Here is a 25,315-nt window from a genome sequence, read left to right on the forward strand (position 1 = left end):
GTCCCGAGTGCCCCCCCCCACCCCCCATAGATGGCCAGAGCAGACAGACGCAAGCCGTACCTCCAAGCCCACAGCTAGCGCAGTGAAACAGCGCTAAACCCAGCTAACTCTGCCTGTCCCGCCAGGTGAGCTTACAACCCTTCCTGGGCTTGCGGGAAATATGACCAGCGCGGAGAAGCAGCGCTGGTGTCCTGTCAGTCCAGTCAGGGCTGTAGTTAACCCGGTGAGACAGGCAGAGTTGAGCTGCATTTAGTGCTGGATTGAGCCTCTGAAGCCTCGCCCGTGTGTGAGTGAGTGTGCGCATGCGCTCGTGGGCGCCAAAAAATTGTGTCCTCCATCCCCTCCTTGCTTTGATAGCGAGTTCCGCTCTTGGACCCATCACAATGCATCCAGCCTCTTGGCCTGCTGTTACCTGCGCACCTCCCAGACTCCGAGCGGCAACTTCAAATCCAGTTGGGCGATAGCTTCGAACTCTGCCACCCGCTCGTTGAGGCAGTCCGTCATCCAGCCCCAGCAAGCCGCCAATGACCTGAAACACAGCCCTCTGCCCAGGAAGGCGAACAAGCACCAGAAACACTTCAGCAGGAGCCTGATGAAGGGGATGGCCCTCAGCCTCTCGCAGCTCCTGACCGTCCACGTGTAAAACACTTCGTCCACCACCAGGCCAAGCCGGTCAATCTTCTGAAGCTGAGCCAGCATCTCGCCCAGTCCCACCGCACTGGTTGGGCTCACTCGCCGCCTGACCCCATCACCCCCCGCACACGGTCAATGCACACCCTGGCAAACGGCGCCAACACCCGCCACCAGCTGACACTCTTCATCCAAGTCTGCACAAACTCTCAAAAGATTCTAGAATGGAATGATACAGAGATATGAAAGAAAACAAGTTAAGGGAGTCAGCAGAGGTTCTACTGAAGGAAACAGCGGCACTCTGGAACAGGAAGGATCAGTGGACCGTGCTAATGTGCGATTTTCAATATCTGATAGTATCGTCCGTCATTTTACCGAGTGACGTGGACTTTAAACCAGACAGGTTTAATGTCAGCACCTGCACTGCTGGTATCACGTGCTCAGAGTTCAGGGCGGCACGGCAGCAGAGTTGCTGCCTTGCACAGCCAGAGACCCAGGTTCGAGCCTGACCACAAGTGCTGTCTGCACGGAGTTTGTACGTTTTCCTTGGGTTTTCTCCGGGTGCGCTGGTTTCCTCCCACACTCCAAAAAATGCATAGGTTTGTAGGTCAAATTGTCCCTGGTGTGAGGATAGTGCTAGTGTACAGGGTGACTGCTGGTTGATGCGGACTCGATGGGACGAAGGGCCTGTTCCCACACTGTATCTCTAAAGTCCAATGTTTAGTGGAGCAGGAAGGGTTAGTGAGAGCGGCAAACAAACAAATTATAATGACGGCACATTTTGACCATGTCTGATGAACCTATAATCGGAGCCTTGGAATCAGGAGCGGCGATAAGTTTGAACGGTCCACATAGAAGGAGTCAGATCCATGGGGCAGGACAAATGGCATTGACCATGGGAGGGAAGGCATCATAAAACACACACAGGACAAACACAAGAACAGGGGTTTTTCTGCCAAGCAAAACTTTATTAAGGAAATACATAAGCAGTCGTGCTTCGTAGTACAAAAACTTTCCGCATTGAGGTCAAGGTACTAAATACAGTTATGTCTCTCTCTTGCTGTAAATTGGTTTATTGTTCAGCCCTCCCCAGTAACGCAGCTTGGAGAGGGAGGGGAGTGGTTGGGCATCAACAGACAGGCGGCCAGTACTGCCACTCACGTGGGCATCATGGAGGCACTGTGGAGCCAGGTTGTGGGCATCACCTGATCCGGTAAAGTACCTTGCGCTGCATCCGATGCTGGATCTCCCCCCGACGCATCATCAGCTGAAGGACCCTGTAGATGGCGTGCTCGGGGTATTTCTGTGTGGAGTAGAACACAACACGCAGTGTGAGAAAAGTAAGTAAGTAATTTTTATTTATATAGCACTTTTAAATCAAATCACGTTGAAGCCAAAGTGCTTTACAGAGAAGAAATTAGATTACCATACATCCATATAAAATAAAAAAAAGTGTTGGGAGTAACTCAGCGGGACAGGCAGACCGAGTCTGAAGAAGTCTCGACCTGAAACGCCACCCATTCCTTCTCTCCAGAGATGCTGCCTGTCCAGCCGAGTTAATCCAGCATTTTGTGTCTATCTTCGGTGTAAACTAGCATCTGCTGTTCCTACCTACACTCTCAAGATTTTAGCATTAGGAGCAGCACGGTGGCACAGCGGCAGAGTTGCTGCCTTACAGCACCAGAGACCCGGGCTCAATCCTAACTACGGATGCTGTCTGTATGGAGTTTGTACGCTCTTCCCGTGAGTTTTCCCTGGGTGCTCTGTTTTCCTCTCACACTCCAACAATATACAGGTTTGTAGGTTAATTTACTTTGGTCAAAATTGTAAATTGTCCCTAGTGTGTTGGATAGTGCGAGTGTATGGGCATCGCTGGACGGTGCGGACTCGGTAGGCCTAAGAGCCTGTTTCCGTGCTGTATCTCTAAACCAATCGGCATAGATAGAAAGCTGGCTTAGCTCAGCAGGTCAGGCAGCACCTCTGGAGAAAATGGAATATGTGATGTTTTGGGTGAGGAGTTCTGTGTCCCCACTTCCTGCACTGCAGCCACAGGAACATCTATCCTCCCTCCCTTCTGACCCGGGCACCCTGCCGTAACAAGCTGTCTGTCTGATCTAAGGAAAGCCTTGGTGAACTCCGAGTACACGACTGCCTGCGTCCAGAGTAACAGCCGAGCAGCTGGTAATTCGGGCTCTGCGGATCACAGCTCCCCGCACACCAAGGCTTCTATCGCCTCAGAGAGAGCTAGATAAGACTCTTAAAGATAGAAGTCAGGGGATATGGGGAGAAGGCAGGAACGGGGTACTGATTGGGGATGATCAGCCATGATCACATTGAATGGCGGTGCTGGCTCAAAGGGCCGAATGGCCTACTTGTGCACTTATTGTCTATTGTCTCAGGCCTGGGTTTGCTTTCAGCTCGTGGCCGATTACTCTTCAGGGACTGCACCCAGCAGTTCCCGTCCCAACTCCAGGTGGGATCTCAACCCAGCCCCGTAACCCTGGGCAGGGGGTTTACCTGCATTGCCAGCTTGAACCATTCCTGTCCCCTAGAAGCAGCGGCAGCGACCTCACACTGTCTCAGCCCAGTAACCCTATGGCAGGGGTCATCCAGCACTACCTGATAAAACCTCTCCCTCCCCCCCCCCCCCCCCCCCCCCCCCCCCCCACCCCAGCAATAGACAATAGGTGCAGGATTAGGCCATTCGGCCCTTCGAGCCAGCACCGCCATTCAATGTGATCATTGCTAATCATCCCCAATCAGTACCCCGTTCCTGCCTTCTCCCCATATCCCCTGACTCCGCTAGTTTTAAGAGCTCTATCTAGCTCTCTCTTGAAAGTATCCAGAGAACCGGCCTCCACCGCCCTCTGAGGCAGAGAATTCCACACTCAGCAGAGACGGCCCTCCAGCTCAGCTCCACCCAGGCTGTGATCAGCCCTGAACTGCTTCTCCCTCGCCACTGATCAGCTAAGAGGGTGGCCATTCGGCCCCTTGTCCGCCCACAGTCCCAACCCACCTGCTTGAGGAAATCCTGGACGATGCTGTGCTCGGAGACCTGCGACCCGATGGCAAAGCGTCGCTTCAGCTGCTTCTCGACGCGCGACAACATCTCCTGGTCCTCGGATGTGGTGAAGCCCTCCACACCTGTGGACAACAGCAGAATGTCACGGCGGGGAGTCCACCCCCCACCCTCGACGTTCCCCAATCCGTTCCCTCGCCCTCCTCCCAGCTCTGGGCTCTTGATCTGTCCGTCAACAGGGAAGAATTGGTGCCTTACACCAGCAGAGACCGGTGGTTCAATCCTGACTACGGGTGCTGTCTGTACGGAGTTTGCACGTTCTCCCCGTGACCTGCGTGGGTTTTCCCCTGGTGCTCCGGTTTCCTCCCACACTCCAAGGTCATGCAGGTTTGTAGGTTAATTCGCTTTGGTAAAATTGTAAATTGTCCCTAGTTTGTGTAGGACGGTGTTAGCGTGCAGGGATCGCTGGTCGGCACAGATTTGTTGGGCCAAAGGGCCCGTTTCCACACCTTATCTCTAAATTAAGCTAAACTCACAGGAGATCCACAGATCCCATCCATGACCTCCCGTCTCTTCCCAGCATTGCGGCCTCTAGAAACACACCTAGAACAAACAAGCTGGCTCTCCGGTGCTGGAGCCAAGCGCAGCCCCCCTCAGTGCCGACTCACCGGCCAAACTGCCAGACATCGCCGCATCCAGCGTGGAGACCTGGAAGAGCCGCAGCCCCTCCTCCACATCGCGCTCCGTGGCGAAAGGCTGCAGCTTCATCTTGGCCATCGACTCCGAGGTTCGGATGATGGCTTCCAACTGCCTGGTGTGGGGACGAGAGGAAGAGGAGGTGGATGGGTTTGCGACGAGAGGAAGGAGCGGTGCAGAAGGTCAACGGTTCCCGCACAGGGCCAGACACGGAGGTTCTAGCGGCGGACGCTGTGGCAGGCATGAGAACATTTAAAAGACATTTGTACAGGCCGATGGAAACAAAAGGTTTAGAGGGAAATGGGCCAAACGCAGGCAGGTGGGACTAGTACAGATGGGGCATCTTGGTTGGGCCGAGGTTGAGCCGAAGGGCCTGTATTTGTACTGTGCTGACTCCACAAATCTCAAAGTAATCCAGAACAAATCGGGGGAAGCACAGTGGCACAGCGGTAGAGCTGCTGCCTCACAGCTCCAGACCTTGTTATGATCCCGACCTCGGGTGCATCATGTGTGGAGTTTGCATTCTCCCTGTGACCACGCCGGTTTCGGCCCAGCTCCTTGGTGTCTTCCCAAACCACAATGACGTGCGGGTTTGTAGGTTAATTGGCCTCTGTAAATTGCTGCTAGTGTGTAGGGAGTGGATTAGACAGTGAGATAACCGAATGAGTGTGAATAGGTGATCAGCATGGACTCGGTGGGCATGAGTTGTCCCAGACCCCCAGCCCCAGGCTGACCTGACTGTGATGGGGATGCTGCTGCTGTGGTCACGCTCTCGCTCGTGTTCCCGCGCTCCGCTACGCATCAGGATGTATTTGTTCTTCAGCTTCTCCGCAGCCTCGACCGAGAGCCTCGGACCACATTTCCTGTGGGGGGGGAAACAGTGGATTACACAGGGTCCGCAGTGAATCCAGTCAGTCTTCCTCAACAGTCCCCCATTAAACCCACACTGACCATTCCCACCCCACCCAAACTCTCACCGACTGACCCCCCCCCCCCCTATGATCACATGCATGTTCCAGTCTCGGCCGAGAGCAGTGCCAAACCATTTGCCCACAAAGAGCATCACATCCAGTTTGAGCATCACATCACAGTCGGCATGATGGCGCAGTGGTAGAGTTGCTGCCTTATAGCGCCAGAGACCCCGGGTTTGATCCCCTCTACGGGTACTGTCTGTGCAGTTTGTACACTCTCCCTGTGACTGCGTGGGTTTTCTCCAGGTGCTCTGGTTTCTTCCCACACGCCAAAGACCTTTAGATTTGTAGGTAAATTTGCTTCAGTTGTAAATGGTCCCTAATGAGTAGTTTAGGGCTGGGGCGGGAGATTGCAACCATCACGTGGTCCAACCGGTTTCGCCTAATGCAATCGACCCGACGTGCACAAACAAGATCAAATAGAACAAGTTGACTTCCAACTTTAGACTGTGCATGCCAAACCCAAGAAGTAGTTTAGGGCTAGTGTACAGGGATTGCTGGTCGGCGTGGACTCGGTGGATCGAAGGGCTCGTTTCCACGCCGTATCTCTAGACTAAACTAAACACAACATATAAAGATATTCTGCTCCTGATGCATTCCCCTTTGAATGCCATCATGATAAAGAGCCAATGATCATGACTCTTGATCATGGCAGAATTCACAGGGGCTACAGTGGAGTATCCCCAACTGGCCACAAATCCCCCCCGGCCTCACTGATCTGTGCCATCGTGCAGGTCGGGGCACTGGGCAAAGAGTCCCCCCCCCCCCCCCCCCCCCCCCTCCAGTCCTGGACGGAGATCCCCCCCACTCACGAGCGACAATAGGCGATGAATCTCTTCAGCTTGTTGAGCTCGATCTCTCCCTCCACGGCGTGCGTCTGCGTCAGGGCGCTCAGGTGCACGTTCATGACGTGTTTGGCCAGCACCTGGGAGAGGGGACAGAGGGCACAGTGAGGCAGAGATACCAGAAGGAACCAAAGCTCGCCTGGCCGATCGGCATCGTTCAGCAGGTCACCAGTTACTGCTGTCCTGCCTCAAACATGCACGAGGGTTGAACAGAGGCTGTGGGACCCAAAATCAGACCAGGTGGGAAGGGAAGGATCAGAGTGCACAGTGGCACCAGACTCATAGTTTTATTATGAATATTGATTTCTCCGCCCCACCCCCACCCTAGTCGCCGTACTAGTTTCAGTCGTCCTACTTAATTTCGCTCTTTATCACCTACCCCACAGCCAACAATGGACCATTGTTGGTTCTACATATCATTGAACCTTGTTACCTTTTGCATAACTTTCATTCATTTATTTTATTTATCTTCTATATCTTCCTTTTCTTTAACTCTCTAAAGTAGGTATGTTGCAAAGCCTACCTGAAGATCGCTGAAAATCTGTCCCAGCCCGTGTGCGCAATTTTGGCGCCGTTTAGAGGGGGGCGAGTTTAAAACGCGATTTTCTCTAGGCTGTTCAAATCGAGGTTTTTCAGCCTAGTTAATTATTAACGAAAAATCGCTGGAAGATTCCGTAGCTGGAGCTATTTTTAGTTTTAAGGGCTTTCTTTACTTGTCATAGTAGGTTAAAAATGAACCTCTAAACCCGCGACCACCGACAACGGGTCGGATCTCATGCAGGGGAAAACGGAAGGTAGGCTGTTTATTTTTACGTTAAAAAGGGCTTCTTAAGATCCCTTTATACAAAGTTTAATGTTGCGAGTAGCTAGTTTGGGCCCCATTATATCCCGCAGTATTTTTCTGGGCATTTGAGGGCACAAATCTACCGCAATGTGAACGTTCTAAACCAGCGCGTTCACAGGAACCCACTAGAAAGCTTATTTAAATGGACTTTAATTTACACCAATTGAACACTAAATTCCTTCCATTTGGCCTATAAATTAATGTAAATGAGATTTAAAAATCATGTTTTATTGTGAATTATTTGTGAATATTATTTGGACACTTAGGCTATTTAAAAATGTTAATCATTTATCAAGAAATGGATAGATGTTTAGATCTAGTAATTGAAGTTTGAAATTAGCTACAATTGGGTAACTAACTAATTATATGCTTTAATTTCAGGTCATCCAAGTAAGATTATTTTATATTTGTTTCAGAATGCTTCAATCTATGATAACTGAAAATTTCATTCAGTTCTCTTAATTTTTAAGAAAGTTATGGGCTTTTGACTGTCCACAATCACAGCCTTTTTGTTATGTCCATAGAAAATCAATAGGGAACAAGATGCTAATTTTAGAGTAGGAAAATGGCCATAACCTTTTAAATACTTGAGATATGAAAGTGAATTAGGTGTCAAATTAAACTTATTTTTATGCTTTATCTGATGGGATAAATTGCAGACTTGATTTTTAAAATCTCAAAATTTTGTAACATTGCTATCTAAAGGGTCTCAACCCGAAACATCACCTATTCCTTTTCTCTAGAGATGCTGTCTGACCCGATGAGTTACTCCGGCTTTTTGTGTCGATCTTTGCTATGTAAAAATTGGCTGCATCACTTTCTGTGATATTCCAGCAATCGGTGAAAAAGCTACTTCACCGTGTTGCAGTTCCAGAGTACTGGAAGGAGTAAATGAACCTGGCTTTGGTAGCGTCGAACTTCAGACCACGACAGACTTTCCTGTCTTTCCTCAGTTGTTAAATTAGCATTTATTGCAAGCGATCAGAGTTATATTAGTGCTTAAATTCCCAGACGGATGCATCGTAATGTGGACCTGTGTGGTGGCTGTGGAGATGCTTAAGCTGAGCAGGATCTTCAGAAGGAACAGGTAGCTCATCAGTGGAATAGCCACCCAGCACTAATTGACAGTGCAGGCACAGCGATCCAAGCTTCAAATGATTGCAGGGAGCAGACTCAGCTCTTCTACAAGGGTCTCACTTAGTCTAGTATTGAATTAGAAAGATGCCAAGGATATAAATACGTTCTTGTCATAGTCAAATTATTTAGCCGGTGGATCGAAGCATACCCAACCCTCGACAATAAAGCGGCTACTGTTGTCAAGGTGCTAATGAGAGAAATTGTCCCTAGATTCGGCATTCCCATTCAATTTTGCTCAGATAACGGTCCACACTTTATTGGACAAATCAATAAAGAATTTTGTGAACAGCACCAATTACACTGTGCTTATTGACCACAGGCTGCCAGACTTGTAGAAAGGACAAAGCAGACCCTTAAAACCAAATTAGCCAAATTAAAGGCAGAGACTGGACTTGGATGGATTAAATTACTCCCAATAGCCCTATTTCAGATGAGAGTCACGGCTGCAGGAAAATCTAGATTAAGCCCAGCTGAAATTATTTACGGTAGACCCTTGAAAACCCCTTGGAACCAGAATGCAATGAAAATAGTTTATTTCCACCGTATGACTGCAGAGATGACGGACTATATCTTAGCCTTGACAAGAGCCTTAAGGGATTCACAATGTAGAGTGAGATCAGGAGGAATGTATTGTATGGAGACCTGTGACTCCACACAGACTCCCCTGCCCAAGATTCTATTCGGAGGAGGGAGCCATTGGCGATGACGGATGCAAGGACTGGGATGGTAGGAGGGACTGGGGTATTGCCGACAGCACCTTCAAGGTCGGCTGCAGGATGCACCCCGGGGACACAGGGGCGGTTGAGCGAGGGGGCGGCCTTGCAGCAGCGTGGGATTCACCTGGATCAGGAGCCGCTCCAGCACATCGAACAGACTTTGGCAACGTGGATCAGACTTTGGACTTTTTTGTAAATGGCGCCGAATATGACGAATCTCGCACGTGTGATCTACGCTAAAGGAATTTCATTGTGCAGTGCACATGTGTAACCATAAAGCATCAATGAATCACTCCCCCATACTCACCATATCTCTCTCCTCATTGTGCACATCCTTCACGATGAAGATCATGTCAAACCGAGACAGGATGGTCGGCATGAAGTCAATGTTTTCCTCTCCTTTGGTGTCGTCCCATCTCCCGAAGACGGAGTTTGCTGCGGCCAGCACGGAGCAGCGGGAATTCAGGGTGGTTGTGATACCGGCCTGCACAGAGGAAGACATTCCAGCCGATTCAGCAATAAAATTTGCAAATAAACAAACTCAAGACCACCCCAAATGATCAAAATATGGCTCCCCTGGCAAAATCAATCTCCTCCTCCGTTAGACTCCCTCATCTTGCAGCTATGAGGGAAATTGCTGCTCAGCAGATGGATACTGCAATGATGGGAGACAATGGGAAAGACCCACACCATCCTGGTCACACACTCATCTCTCTGCTGCCATCAGGTAGAAGGTACAGGAGCCTGAAATCTGGCACATCCAGGATTAGGAACAGCTACTTCCCCACAGCCATTAGGCTATTAAACACAGCATCAAACAAACTATGAACTATAACAGCCTATTGCACTTTATCTGTTTATATAGATATATATATATATCTATATATATTATACATACATATACATATCATATATATATATATATATATTTATAATAATAATAATAATAATAATTTTATTTATAGAGCACTTTAAAAACAAACATAGCTGCAACAAAGTGCTGTACATCACTAATCATTGACAAAAAAGTTAATACACACCAAAAATAACAATCAAAAGAAATAGTAGGAAAAGACATGTAAAATAAAGAAACATTAAAAACACCACAAACAGAAGCAAAGCCTCAGGCATGGTCAAACTCTGTCTTCTTTTCATTAAATCCAAGAAAGTTTAGGGCCAACCAGGACTTAATGTCATCAAAACAAGACAGAAGCGATTTTACAGAAAAGGCATCTTCCCCCCTCAGCGGCAAATAAAGCTGGGTATCATCTGCATAACAGTGGAAGGAGATGCCATGCTTTCTAAGGATGGAACCCAGAGGAAGTATGTACAGCGAGAAAAAATATATATGTGTGTGTGTGTGTGTGTATATGGTATATATGGACACGCTGATCTGTTCTGTATTTATGCCTACAATATTGTGTTGTGCTGCAGCAAGCAAGAATTTCATTGTCCTATCTGGGACACATGACAATAAACTCTCTTGACTCGAGTTCTCCCATGGTGGGTTAGAGGAACCTGGCCAGCCCGGTGGACGATTAGTGTCCCACAGCCACATGTTCTTGATGCAAGGTCCACAGAAATCCCCCAGGGATTTCACCAGTGCTGCTGTCAGCAGGGTTACCACACGTGTCAATAATAGATGAGCACGTTCAAGAAACACTTGTACTGAGAGAACGATAGACACAAAATAGTGGAGTTACTCAGCGGGTCAGGCAGCATCTCTGGAGAGGAGGAATGGGTGATGTTTCTGGTCGAGCCCCTTCATCATTCATTCCTTCTCTCCAGACATGCTGCCTGTCCCGCTGAGTGACTCTTAGCATTTTGTGTCTATTAGCTGCCTCACAGTGTCAGAGACCCGGTTTTAACCCAGACGAGGGGCGAGGTCTGTACGCTCTCCCTGTGACCGGGTGGGTTTTCTCCAGGTGCTCCGGGTTTCTCCCACGTTTCAGAGGTACAGGTTTGTGGGCTAATTGGCTGAAGGTAAAAAAAATAGTATATTGTCCCTAGTGTGTAGGGTAGTGTTATTGTACGAGGTGATCGCTGGTTGGCGCAGACACGGTGGATGCTGAGTTGGATGATCAACCATGACCATATTGAATGGCTCGAAGGGCCGAATGGCCTACTCCTGCACCTAATTTCTATGTTTCTGTATCTCTAAAGTCTAAACTCCCTAGCTAGTGTAGAATACCCTGGCAGATTTCCTGCCATCGAGGCCACCTCAAGATTACTGCCTCTTCCCGTGGTCAGCTCCAGTCTCATGACCAGTGGCCTGTACACTCCTCCGCACCTTAGCGATGGAGATCGTCTGCTGCTCCATGGCTTCGTGAATCGCCACTCGGTCATCCTCTCGCATCTGGGGAGGATGGAAGAAAACCAGTCAACAACACTGGGAAACACCCGGCCATGACCTGGAAAATTCTGTTTTCTGTGGCAGAGAATTTAACAGACTCACTACTCTCTGTGAGAAAAAGTGTTTCCTCATCTCCGTTCTAAATGGCTTACTCCTTATTCTTAAACTGTGGCCCCTAGTTCTGGACTCCCCCAACATCGGGAACATGTTTCCTGCCTCTAGCGTGTCCTAGCCCTTAACAATATTATATGTTTCAATGAGATGCCCTCTCATCCTTCCAAACTCCAGAGTGTACAAGCCCAGCTGCTCCATTCTCTCAGCATATGACAGTCCTGCCATCCCGGGAATTAACCTTGTAAACCTACTCTGCACTCCCTCAATAGCAAGAATGTCCTTCCTCAAATTAGGGGACCAAAACCACACAATACTCCAGGTGTGGTCTCACTAGGGCTCTGTACAACTGCAGAAGGACTAATAGAAACTTATACAATTATAAAAAGAATGGACAAGCTAGATGCAGGAAAAATGTTCCCAATGTTGGGCAAGTCCAGAAGCAGTGGCCACAGTCTAAGAAGAATGGGGAGGCCATTTAAAACTGAGATGAGAAAAAAAATGCTCACCCAGAGTTGTGAATTTGTGTAATTCTCTGCCGCAGAAGGCAGTAGAGGCCAATTCACTGGATGAGTTTATAAGAGTTAGATAGAGTTCCAGGGGCTAGTGGAATCAAGGGATATGTGGAGAAGGCAGGCACACTCACACACGCTGCTCCAGTACCTTGTCAAACTCATCGATGCAGACAACACCTCCATCAGCCAGAACCATGGCTCCACCCTCCATGATGAAATTCCGAGTGGCAGGATCCCGCATGACGGAGGCAGTGAGTCCGGCCGCGCTGCTCCCCTTCCCGGACGTGTAAACCTGCAACAGGACATAGAGAAGTCAGACTAGTTTAGTTTAGGTTAGGGAGATACAGCGCAGAAACAGGCCCTGCAGCGATCAGCCTTTCACAATAGTTCTATCCTACACACTAGGTGCAATTTACGGAAGACAATTAAGCTACAAACCTGCCTGTCTTTGGAGTGGGTAGGAAACCGGAGCAGCCGGAGAAACCCACGTGGTCACAGGGGGAACGTACAAACTCCGTATAGACAGTGCCCGCAGTCAGGATTAGACCCAGGTGTTGGGTGCTGTAAGGCAGCAACTCGACCGCTGCGCCATCACATTTGTAGCCCAGTTTGCACAGTCGAAAGTCACGGTAACCACTCCGTTCCTCAGCCACTCACAACTTAATGCCAGCTCGCAGTAAAGCCGCTTTAAACTTGTGTCCCTGCAATCCAATGCCCAGATGTATTGGCAAGGCCTGATGCAAGCAGAGGATTTGAGATGGAGGTGACGTTAACTGGAACAGTGCACACAGGAGGTAAGATCTCTCCACTGAAGGAAGGATACTCCTGTGACAGGGGGGTTGCAACAAAAGTCTAACAATTTGACCCAGGGATGAGAGTTTTGGTATACGCGGGTTGAGCTAATAAAGCTGCCGTCTCTCAATGGCATTCATTCAGGTTAAATCGCAGTGGCCGACTATGTTGAATGCAGAGATCGACAGTTTCTTGGAAGGCAATGAAATCAAATGATGTGGAAAAATTACAGGGAAGTGCTGTGGAGGTAAAAGATGAGGTGTGATTTTAATGGCAGCGTAGGTATAAGGGGCAGAATGTTTTATGTTCCAAGGTCACCCCTCATTCTTCTAAAGGCTAAGTAATAAAGGGCAGTCTTACTCAATTTCAGTCTGAAGAAGGGTCTCGACCCGAAACATCACCTATTCCTTCGCTCCATAGTTTTGCACTGTTTCTCCAGCATTTTTGTCTTTCCCCGAATTGTTTGCTGTACTTGCCGTATTTCATGAAATAGAGGATTCGGACAACCTCTGTACAACCTGCCTCACTGTTCATGGTGTCCCTTTATCAGGGTGGAGCTGTCTACCTCCTAGAGATTTATCACCAAGCACTCAGAAACACACACACACAGAGCTGATGGGAGTTAGAATGGGAAGCAGCGAGAAAATAAATTGAATGAGTGACCATCCTGTGGGACCCATTCCTTACCCCGATGGGTGAACACCTCTCCACAAACTTCAGCAGCTGTGACTTGGCTGTGCCGGGATCTCCGAGCATCAGGAGGTTAATGTCTCCCCTCCTTGTCAGACCGTCCGGCAATCTGTAGCGTGCAGGAGAAACCCAGAGATCAGTTGGAGCACACACAGCACTACCCGCAATCCTGGTCTACCTTTCACCCACATCAGCAGTCCAGCTCTCCCCCTATAACCCACACAGCAGCGCACACAGACCTCGTCTCCCAGTCAGATATTCAACCCTACACACAATCCTGCTCCGCTTACCATGTGTACGTTATCACACAAAGGATGGGAGCTACAGGAAATCCCAAAAAAATGAGACTGGGAAATGATCAATGTGAAAGGAGAAAATGAGCCTCGACAGATATGGTAGCTGTCTTCACAGTGGAAGGCAGAAAAGGTCTTCAAAAATAATTTTAGAAAAATAGGGCAAGAAAAGAGAAACTTCTCAAGGGCAATTGATATGAATGCTGGCCTCGCCAATAATACTCCTACCGTGAAACAGATTTATCTGGCTGAATATCACATACACTGTGCACAGTGTATGAAAATAACTGAGGAGTGGTACGGAGTCACCTTCAGCTACCACAGACCTTCGGGTGAAGGAACTCAATTCAGGATAGCGTACATCTTGGAGGGAAACCTGCAAGTCACAGTGTTCCCACCTTGGTGGTAGAGGTCGTGGGTTTAGGATAGACACAAAGTGCTAAAGTAACTCAGCAAGGCAGGCAGCATCTCTGGCAAAAATGGATGGGTGACATTTTGGGGCGGAAGTCTTCTTCAGACAAAGTAGGGGGGGGGGGGGGGGGGGGGGAGTCTCTTGCCCAGAGTAGAGGAATCAAGAACCAGAGGGCATAGGTATATGGTGAGGAGGGGAAAATGGTTTAATAGGAATGCGAGTGGCATGGTGGTGGGTGTGTGGGACGAACTGCCAGGAGATAGTCGAGGCAGGTACTATCGCAACATTTAGACAGGTACATGGATAGGACAGGTTTAGAGGGATATGGGCTAAACGCAGAGGCAGGTGGGACTAGGGTAGATCGACATGTTGGTCAGTGTGGGCAAGTTGGGCCGCAGGGCCCGTTTCCATGCTGTATGAGTGAACACAGTCCTGCTACTACTGAAAAAAGGGGACTGAGGTAATGAACAGGGCTTTGAAAAGATCTCCAATTATGATATCAGAAATAAGAGATAAACAGATTGTTAAAGGCAGAATGGGCCATGGTTTTTACACCCAGAGAGAAAAGAGCTCCCAGTCAATATTCACCTCTTCCTGGAGCCGCCAAACAGCAGGCAGCCAATGGCTTTCTTGATATCAGCACAGCCGTAGATGGAGGGAGCGATGCTCTTCGCAATAACTTCATAGATGTTGGGCATGGCGGCCAAATGGCGGAACTCCTCCTCATCCTGTGGTGACATGGTCCCTATCAGGCCATGCCCTGGAACAAAAGCAAGAGGGAATAGATTGCATTTAGAAAAGCCCACCTTTGCCAGAATGATATCCCTGCAACTCCCCTGTATATTTGGGGTATGGGTGGAGCTGAGAAACAAGAAAGGGATGATCACCTTGTTGGGGGGGTACTATAGACCCCCGAATAGTCAACGGGAATTAGAAGAACAAATGTGCCGGGAGATTGCAGACAGCTGCAGGTCAAATAAGGTTGTTGTAGCAGGGGATTTTAACTTTCCCAATATAGACTGGGAAAATCATAGCGTGAAGGGTTTAGATGGGGTGCAATTTCTCAAAAGTGTTCAGAAGAGTTTTCTTAAGCAGTATGTGGAGCCCCCCCCCCCCCCCCCCCCCCTCGTGGGAGGGCATTGCTGGATCTAGTATTGGGAAATTGGGAAGGGCAGGTTAATGAAGTGTGTGTGGAGGAGGCTATTGGGACCAGTGACCACAGGACGATTAGGTTTAAGATAGTTATGGATAGGGGCGAGTGCTAATCCTGCCTTAGTGAACGTCCCACACCCAGCTGGCAATATAAGGAGTAGGAAAACAAGGAGGGCCTGGTTGGCTAGGACAGGATGCCAGTCAGTCCCGTGGAGAGAACGTACCTGTGCCCTCGGTGTCCACCTGGATTCCAACCACCCGGATGTAGGAGCCCCGGATTCCCACGCCCACGCGGTCCCGGCCTTTGGTGGTGGTCCCGCCGGACTTTCTGATGGAGTAGATGCCCATAATGGTGACCCGGTTGCCGGGGACGATCTTGTCGCACAGGTACCTGCAGGTGGAGAAAGGGGTCAGCCAGGGGTGGAATGGCCTCACTGGGAGGTGAGAGCATATTTGGGGGCAAATCAGGCCTAAAACATCAGGTCTTGCAGGCTATTTCACCACAGTGGCATCACAGTACAACAAAAGGCCCACTGCCTCTCCTCCACCAGCCCCACTCTCAGGTGGCAGAGGCTTCCCATCTCATCCCATCCAACAATGGGCCCGGTATGTGTTGTAGAGCAAGAAAGATCTAGGAGTACAAGTGCATAGTTCTCTCAAAGTGGGTTCACTGGTGGATAGGGTGGTCAAGGCGGCTTTTGATACATCGACCTTCATTAGTCAGGCCACTGAGTATAGAATTTGGTATGGGAAGGATGTCATTAAGCTGTAAAGAGTCCAGAGAAGATTTACGGGGATGATGCTAGGACAACCGCTTGAGCTATAGGTGGAACCCTCTCCAAGACAGACGTGAAGCTCACCGTTTGACCAGTTTTTACAAAATGTTAAATGGCCAGCTCGACATAGATTACAAAACCTACACCAAACCCAAACCAATTAGGAGCAGACGAGGGCATTTGATCCAATTTGAGATACCAGCTACCAAGACAGATGTGTACAGCAATTCGTTCTTCCCCCGCACAGTTAAAGCATGGAATAGTCTTCACCCTACTATAGTTGCCCAACCAGACGCAACTAAATTTAAGGTAGCTCTTTCTTCCCAAAAACCCTTTCTGGCTTAAGTCCCCAAAAACTCCTCCCTCCACCACCTCCAGTTTTAATTCCATTTGGAATATTTTGGAGGACCAAGAAACAAGAGGTTGAGCAGGCTAGGACTTTATTCCTTGGAGTGCAGAAGGCTAAAAGTGTACAAAATCGAGGGGAATTGATAGTAAGAATGCAGGGATTACATAGGGTAAAGAAATCATGAACTAGAGGACACGCCTTTAAGTGAGAGTGGAAAGATTTAAAAGGAATCTGAGGGGCACCTTTTTCACAGAGGGTGAAGGGTATGTGGAATGAGCTGCCAGAGAAGGTAGTTGAGGCAGGTACAATAACATTTAACTTTGACAGAGGTTTAGAGGGATATATGCAGATAAACGGAACTGGCTTAGATGGGGCATCTTTGTCAGCATGGATGAGTTCAGCCAAAGGCCCCGTTAACATGCTGTAAGACTCTATGACTAACAAGAGGGACAGAGCTCGGTTAAGGGCCTGACCCAATTCACGACCTTTTTAAACTCGTGGACATTTTTCATCAGGCTAGAAAAAACGTCCCGACCTACTTGATGCCACGAGTACCTACGACTAGCATCACGACCTCGTGACAACCATGCTGCAAGTATGAGTCAAGGGCAAACTCAGCAGAGGTCTTGAATTAGATCATGAAAGTGGGACAGGCCCTTAAAACCCGCACACCCATCATGGGTGGCACAGTGGCGCAGAGACCCGGGTGTGATCCTAACCTCGGGTGCTGTCTGTGTGGAATTTGCACGTGCTCCTTGTGACCCTGTGGATTTCCTCAGGGTGCTCCACTTTCCTCCCACATTCCAGACATGTGGGCTCGCATGTTAATTGCCCTCAGAAAATTGCCCCTGATTTGCAGGGAGTGGATGTGAAAGTGAGATAGCTAGAACTAGAGTGAACAGATGATCGATGGCATGAACGGCATGGACTCGGTAGGCCGAAGGGACTAGTTCTAACTAAACTAATCACCCGCCCCCATCTGCAGCCGTGCCTCTTGCTCGGTGCCCACACAATGGGGAAAGATTGGTGCGATCACACAGTTGGGAGGCACGTTTGGGACAAACGCCCCTCCCCCTCCCTCACCCCATACCTGTCGCAGTACAGCTGCATGTGCCGCGGCATCTCCCCGTGGGGCACGGCGTCGGGGGTCTCCTGTAGCTTCAGCGTCTGGAAGTCCACACACTTGCATTTGTCAGGGATGATGAAGTACGGATCCATGGGACACTTGGGCCGACCGGCCTGCTCCCTGTAACAGACACGCCCATCGTTACTCCAGCCCCGTCCCCAGGCCTTACTGTGTGCTAATCCCTGGCCCTGGCAAACACAACCCCACCCCACCCGCACATCAAAGCCCAACATTTCTAAACGTGCCCAAGATCATCACGAAAAAAAATTGGGGGTAAAAATAAAACCCACACACACATTTTTGCAGCATCTTTCACCATCTTACAATATCTTAAAGTGGTTATTAGGGGAAAGAGACCCCAAAGTGGTAGAACATTAGGTCAACATGCTGCATCACTTAAGGACATGCCACCCCAACTAAACACTAGAGCGTGGATCAACCAACTCTTCTTCACATGATAACCTCTGAGCTTCCTGTGTCCGAGCACATAACAGAATTATAAGTGGCAGGAATATATGATGTAGGGGACATTTTTATAATCTAGGGGAAACAGCAACAAGATAACAGCTAGATTGGAAATCATAGCACCGAAAGGTTCTTCCAAATGGAGTCATTAGTGAGTACCTGTGGACACAGACTGTTCAACATCTCACTGTGCAGCACTGCCTCAATCTTTTGATCAGATTCTAGAATTACCCTAAGACCCAGCAGTAAGAGTTTCTAGCCGAATCACAGCCTATAGAACTAATGGCATTCAGCAGCGCAACCCAGAGGAATAGCTAGTGTAGGAAGGAACTGCAGGTGCTGGTTTAAAATCAAAGATAGACACAAAATGCTGGAGTAACTCAGCGGGACAGGCAGCGTCTGGAGAAAAGGAATGGGTGGAGTTTCGGGTCCAGACCCTTTATCAGTCTGAAGGAGGGTCTTGATCCGAAACGTCACCCATTCCTTCCCTCCAGAGATGCTGCCTGTCCCGCTGAGTTACTCCAGCATTGTGTCTATCCAGGGGAATAGCTAGCCGGTTACTACACCAAGGATCAAGGTGCTGAGTGATCGGCAGCCTGCGGATTATGTTCTGTACACCAAATACTCAGATCTGTACACACAAACCGTGGCTGGAGAAAGCAATGTTGCTGTTAGATATCAAGAAGAGGATGCTAGATGCTCATGCCCTGAGGTAATTCATCAGCTAGTGCATTACTTGAATCCAGCGTAAGGATATGCCACTCCAACTATACACTAAGACAAGGATCAACCAGCTCTTCATCACAAGATAACCCCAAAGCTTCCTCTGTGTCAGAGCACAGAGCAACAAGAGATCCACAAGTGTTGGGAATATGATCAACTCCGCAGGTGTACCTTTGGCCTGTCATTCAGGAATTAGGCCGAGTGAGAAACAGATAATGTTTCCCTCGAGCACATGTCCTGGTTTAACATTGCCACTTGGTACACTGAAGCCTTTATTTGGTTGCTGTCCAATCAAATCAGATAATACTATACATGAATACAATCCTGCACACACAAGTAGCCCACTGGCTTCAGAAGAGTAAAGGCACTGATAGGAAATGCCACTAAACACAAGCTTGTAACCCAGCAGTATGAATATTGATTTTCCGCTCTCTCCGTCTGTCCCCACCCTAGTTCTCTTACTAAATTCACTGTCCTCCTGATTAATTTTACTGTTTGCATGCCTGGTTGGCACCTTCACTTCATTCAACAATGAATCATTCTACATTTCCTTGATCATCATCAGCTTTGATCTGTCCTTTTCACACCTTACATGCTGTTTGTACCCTTCCAGATTTCTAGTTTCCCTCTCCCCTGACTCTCAGTCTGAAGAAGGGTCTCAACCTGAAACGTCACCCATTCCTTCTCTCCAGAGATGCCACCTGTCCCGTTGAGTTACTCCAGCATTTTGTGTCCAAGCCATGTCAATCGTCAGGATCAGACGGCAGGGAATCTTTACACGCCCTGGTCTCTCACCACACTCACGTGTTGCATTTACGGGGCAGGGTGTATCCTTCCAGGCCGGGCCGGACAGCAATGTTGTTCATAATGTTGCGGCAGCCACGGCACTCTATGGCGATCCTGGTGGCCTTGGCTCGCACGGCGGTCGCGGAAATCACAATTCCTGGAATCTTCACCAACCGAGACACCTGTTCGGACTGAAGGAGCAAGACAGCGAGGGTTTATCAACTACAATCTTTTCAAAGCATTTAATTTACTACATCTAAAGCTCACTCTGAAAGGGAGTGGGATTCTGAGTCAGCCTACCTTCTTCCCTCCATTTAGCTGCTGCTCAGTGAAGCCTTGCACTACTTTTAAGAATCAGGTTTCGTTATCTAGGTTAAACTAGCCAGGTTTAATATTGCGTGCGGTATTGTTCTGATTTAAGTCAAGGGCTGAAGTTCCACTGAGCACACTCTGTTCTTTAGTTAAGTATGTTGCCCATTTTCTTATTTTTTTAAAAAGCACCATTGCGACCACCTCCGATAGCTGCGGCAGCCCACACTCTTGCAACAATTTGCCTTGACCCTGGAAAGCTACTACAAGACACTGTGGATGACTGGTGAAACTAGTTTTATCTTTTATGGTTGTCTTGGAGTTCACAGTCCATTGTCCTGAACCCTACAGCTTTGGTGAACTGCAGCACCATTTCCGGACATGGGCATTGGGTGTTGTCTCCCCTAGGGAGACGTTCCCTCAGAATTACCTTCAAGCTGCGAATATTAGCATAATTGGCATCCGAGTGCAGCATGACCTGGATGTCTTGCAGGATCTCGTCGCCTGCGGGCCGTGGACGGGTCACCTCATCGGCCACCTCCTGCGCTGCCTCTTCCAGCTATGCAAAAAGAGGAGGGAAAAAATAACGGACTAAAGCATCACACCAGGCTAAACAATGACCCACTCTACCACTTACTCCTGTGTAATCTCTTCCCCCACACAGGCCCATCGGCACCACTTTGATTCTCCCACTATTTAGCTAAATTAGGAGTAATTTATAGCTGTATATAATCCATCAACCATCACAACTTTGGAGTTATGGGGCGCTCAGGGGAAGCTCGCGGTGGGAAGTAAATGGGGCACTCAGGGGAAGCTCGCGGTCACATGGAGAACAAGCGAACTCATATAGACGGCACTGAAGTTCGGTGTTGTGCCAGAATCACTAAACCCCTTAGGCAGTAGCATCACTGCATCGGTCATTCCTTAATATAAATTATCTTTATGCCTGACTGAAACGCAAGAGATTGTGCGAGGATTAACACAAAGAAAGCAATACGTTGAAGTGCAAACTAAACTGCAGCCAGAGAAAGGCATTATGTAAAAACACACCCCAGATGGGACTCGAACCCACAATCCCTGGCTTAGGAGGCCAGTGCCTTATCCATTAGGCCACTGGGGCTGGACAACAAGCACAATCCACATAAATCTCTAGTTTCAATTACTGATTCAGTGTGCAAGCAGGGGTTCTGCTGCCTGCATTCCACCCACCCTCAAACAAGTATTATATTGCTACCTAGTTACTGGGTTTCTACGGGGAGATTTAATTGAGGTGTTCAGATCCAGAAAAAAATTGATAATATGTGAGGTGATGGGAACGGGGGGGGGGGGGGGGGAGTGGAGACGAGAAGAGAATGAGGAAACGGGATGGTACTAAAAATGGATGCACACACCGACTGGGATGGGGACACAGAAAAGAAGGGGGGGGGGGGGTTGTTACTCAAATTTGAGAATTCAATGTTCATGCCATTGGGTTGTAAGCTACCCAAGCAGAATACAAGGCGCTGTTCCTCCTGTTTGCGCATGGCCTCACTGGGACTGGAGACCCAGAACAGAAAGACCAGTATGGGAATGGGAGCTGAAGTGATTAGCAGCCAGGAGATCCAGCAGGCAAACGCAAGTGTTCGACGAAACGGAACCTAGTCTACGCTTGGACCGATTTGGATCAAGCCTTATGGGAACTAGTAGGTCTCAATAAATCTCTTTCCAAATGTTCCTTCTCGAGTGGCCCTGATTAGTACTAGATTATCCAGCTATTGAATCTCTCTGTTCCACAGCAGGAGGTCAGATCAGGTCAAGTTGCACCCTCCTGACAAGCCCCAAGAAAACACTCTCCCAAACCCAGCAATCCTCTGGTTCAGTGCCGCTGTCGTGTGGAGTGATTTCTGCGTGCAGTGTGCAAGGTTCCCAGCACTGCCATAGTACCCATGCTGCACTTGAGCTTTACCAGAGGCAGGTGTTCAGACGGCTGCTTCAAGAGGTAGTCGGCCAGATCTTCATCGAAACTGCTCAGGTCTTCCAGCAACACGTCGATCCAATATTCACCCAGGTTGTAATGGCGTTTAAGTTCATCTCTGCATGTTGGGGTAGGGAGAGTGGATAACAAAGATATTTAAATAAATGGACTCCGTTGTCAAAACAAAACCAATGCAGGACCTACCCGACACTAAAGATAGACACATAAATCTGGAGTAACTCAGCGGAACATGCAGCATCTTTGGAAAGAATGGGTGACGTTTCAGGTTGAGACCCTTCTTCAGACTGAGAGTTAGGGGAGGGGGAGATACAGAGATAAGGAAGAACGAGACATCAAAGGGGGTGGAGATCAAGGAAAATGAAGAGATCATTGTTATCTAGGAGAAAGTAACAAAGCAAGCATAAATAAAATGTACTCATGGACAGTCAGACTGGTCGGAGAACTGGGAAGGGATGGAGAGAGAGGGAAAGCGAGGGTTACTTGAAGTTAGAGAAGTCAATATTCATACCATGAGTAAGCTGCCCAAGCGATACACGAGGTGCTGTTCTTAATGCGCTGGGCCTCACTCTGACAATGGAGGAGGTCAAGGTCAGAAAGATCAGTGTGGGAATAGGAGGGGGAGTTAAAGTGATTAGCAACAGGGATATCGGGTAGGTTTAGGCAGACTGAGCGGATGTGATCAGCAAAATTATCGCCGAGCCTGCGCTTGGTTTCACCAATATATAGTTCACACCTGAAACAGCCAAAAGGTGATGGAGATGGGAAGATGTGGCTAGTGGTGGGATCTTGTTGGAGGATTATGTGTTGTATGCGACGGCTGCTGGAGATCTAGGGGAACTCTGCCCCTGTTGCGACTGGGGGGAGGGGGTGCAAGAGCGGAGTTGCGGGATATCGAGGAGACCCTAGGGAGGGCTTCATCTATGATGGAAGAGGGGAACCTCCATTCCCTGAGGACATCTCAGATGTTCTGGTATGGAACACGTAATCTTGGGCGCAAACGCGTCGCAGGTGGAAGAATTGGGAGTAGGGGATGGAGTCTTTGCAGGAGGCAATGTGGGAAGAAGTGGAGTCGAGATAGCTGTGGGAGTCAGTAGGTTTATAATACATGTCACTGACACGGACCTAGCCAAGTCTAGGTGAAGAAGGAAGCAAGCATGCTGCATCTGTATAGCATCCTTAACAATCTCAGCACCACTGAAGCAAGGACATACTGTTTGAAGCTGACTGAGAACAAACCCTATTGCTCTCCAATGCATCAACATGCAACGATGGATCAACATTAGTTTCTGGCAATGGAACTTGGATGACAGCCACAATGCAAACTCTATCCCAGACACCCACTCCATCCCCTTTGCTGGCATGACACTGGACTTGCCTGTCTGCAAACAACCCATTGCATTAAGAGCATTCAGGCCCAAGTCAATACATGAGGGGAGGGGAGGGGAAGCAAAGCAAGTCAAGAGAAAGGGGGAGGCACAGGAGACAAACAATTGGGGTGAGCTGGTTAATCGTGATGGGAGGCAATGATCGTGTTGGTGACAGAAGGTTTGTCGACACCTATAGCAGCATAATCCCAACCAAACTCATTGTTTGGAGTCAGCAGTAGGCCCGACCATGAGCAAACAAGAGGAAGAGGACTGGACTTTGTTGGGGGGGGGATGTTTTTTTATGTTTAATGTTAAATTCTTTAATGTTGTGTTTTACTTTTATTGGTGTGCTGCAAGTGGCAACTCAAATTTCTCTACACCAATTGGTGTATGTAACAATGAATGTCCTTTGCAACTCTTTCTACCTCATAATCCATCAACCATAATCGGTGAATGTGTCTAAACGCTACTATAATTCTCAGCATTGGTGTCTTGCAAGGATGTGCTCTCAGCCTCTTATACAGGTATATACTTCCTATGCACTCAACTGCGCAACCAACTTGTGGCCTAACTCCATTTAAAACTAGTGATCCAGATCTCGAACAATGACGTGACATAGTCAGCAGCACAAAGGACCTAGTTATTAACTTCAGGAAGCAAGATGGTGTACACACCCCAGTCAACATCAATGGTGCCAAAGTGGAAATGGTCAAGAGGTTCAAGATCCTAGAAGTAAATATCAACAACAATTTGTCCTGGACCAACCAATTGAAGCTATGGTCGCCAATCCCCACTAACACCCCTACTTTCACAGAATGTAAAGAAAGTTGAGCATGCCTCCAACAACTCTTTATCAATACACCGTAGAAAACATCCCATCGGGATGCATCACAGCTTGGTTTGGCAACAGCAAGAGTGTGTGGCATGAAAATAAACCTTTTGACACAAAAGTACTGCACTGGGACAGACAACTACTCTGGAGAACCTTCAGAATATTAAACACTTTTACCTTCAAACAAATTTACAAACTAGAAAACAAACAATAATAGTGCAAAGATAAAAAAAATACCCTTGTGTGTGTGTGTGTGTGTTATAAATATATATGTATATATTATTTTTTTATCTTTGCACTATTATCGTTTGTTGTTTTTAGTATATATATATATGTATATATACACCCAAACTAAAAATAATAGTTTAAAGACAAAAAATAATACCTACATACATGAACAAACACGCATGCTTTTTTTTTGTTTATCATGTGTTTTACATAGTACTACTTTAACAAATCTCTTGTGCTGCTACAAGTTAGAATGTGTTGCGTTTCAAGACATGACAGTGAAACACTCGACTCTTGGATAGGTGACGTTTAGGGTCGGGTCCCTTCTCCAAAACATTACATTCACTTATCCATGTTCTCCAGAGATGCTGCCTGACCTGCAGGGGTACTCCAGCACTTTGCACCCAGAAGGGCGATTCTGGTGGGGGTGGAAGAAAGGGATCAGTGGCAGTGAAGGGAAATTATTCCAGGCAGGGGTGGGGGGCGCTCATATGGCATGGAAGATACAGGGGGGGGGGGGGGATCATGGGGGCAGGCGATTAAGGGGGCGGGGGGGGGGGGAGCAACCGGAGGGGCAGGAGAAGTGGGGATCTTAGTGGCTGGAGTAGGGGGCGATCACAGTGGCAGGAGAGGGAGACGATCATAAGGAATCGATTAAAGGGACACGGGGGGGGGGCGATTATAGGTGCGGGTTCTTAGGGGGCAGAAGAGGGGGGCGATTCAAGGGGCAAGAGGAGGGGGGGGCGATCGGAGGTGCAGGAGAAGGGAGGGCGGTCATAGAGGCAAATGACAAGGACGAGAGAGGGGGGGGGCTTCATGTGGGAGGAGACGATCATAGGGGCAGGGAATAGGATGGGGGAGATGGAATGGGTGGCGAATTGCACGCCTCCCGGCCTCCTGGCGCCGACCTGTATTTGAAGGTGAAGCCGGAGCGGTCGCTGCCCACCCGGTACTGCCGCAGGAACTCCCGCATCCGCTTCTTGATCTGCGTGCGGAGGAGCTGCCCGTCGTCGGTCGGCGGGTCTGGCCCGAAGCTGTCGCTGTAGTACACGCCGGGGTCATCGAATCCGGACATGGTCGGAGCTGGGGGGGACGGACGGGTCTGATCTGAGGCGAGCGCCGGCGACTCTCTCCCGCTACCGGATGCCGCTCCGCTCCTCGCGCGCTGAGGTTTCGCGCCTAAACGCCCCCCCTTGGTAACAC

The 25,315-nt window shown here is 48.7% G+C and overlaps 1 protein-coding gene and 1 non-coding gene across 2 annotated transcripts; both read right to left on the minus strand.

Moving 5' to 3' along the window:
• Positions 1–1,577: 1,577 nt before the first annotated feature.
• mcm5 (minichromosome maintenance complex component 5) lies at positions 1,578–25,265 on the minus strand. Its single transcript, XM_055663053.1, has 16 exons — positions 25,021–25,265; positions 21,656–21,782; positions 20,141–20,269; positions 19,420–19,592; positions 17,392–17,547; positions 15,401–15,567; positions 14,613–14,784; positions 13,317–13,428; positions 11,986–12,129; positions 11,149–11,214; positions 9,166–9,342; positions 6,129–6,241; positions 5,080–5,208; positions 4,318–4,460; positions 3,647–3,774; positions 1,578–1,933 (listed from the first exon to the last, which is right to left on the minus strand). The coding sequence occupies exons 1-16, from the start codon at positions 25,185–25,187 to the stop codon at positions 1,832–1,834; spliced, it is 2,205 nt and encodes a 734-aa protein (XP_055519028.1). The 5' UTR covers positions 25,188–25,265; the 3' UTR covers positions 1,578–1,831.
• On the minus strand, positions 20,758–20,830 carry trnar-ccu (transfer RNA arginine (anticodon CCU)). Its single transcript has one exon. It is a non-coding gene; the product is annotated as a tRNA-Arg (tRNA).
• Positions 25,266–25,315: the final 50 nt, after the last annotated feature.

The sequence above is a fragment of the Leucoraja erinacea genome, chromosome 37, assembly GCF_028641065.1.
Source record: "Leucoraja erinacea ecotype New England chromosome 37, Leri_hhj_1, whole genome shotgun sequence".
In the NCBI taxonomy this organism is placed as follows: domain Eukaryota; kingdom Metazoa; phylum Chordata; class Chondrichthyes; order Rajiformes; family Rajidae; genus Leucoraja; species Leucoraja erinaceus.

Coding starts and splice junctions, on each gene's coding strand:
- mcm5 (XM_055663053.1), bottom strand. CDS start 25,187: ATGTCCGGATTCGATGACCCCGGCGTGTACTACAGCGACAGCTTCGGG. Junction 12,130..13,316: donor AGAGGTGTTCACCCATCGGG/GTAAGGAATGGG, acceptor GTCCTGTTGCAG/GTTTACACGTCCGGGAAGGG. Junction 3,775..4,317: donor GATGTCTGGCAGTTTGGCCG/GTGAGTCGGCAC, acceptor TGTTGTCCACAG/GTGTGGAGGGCTTCACCACA.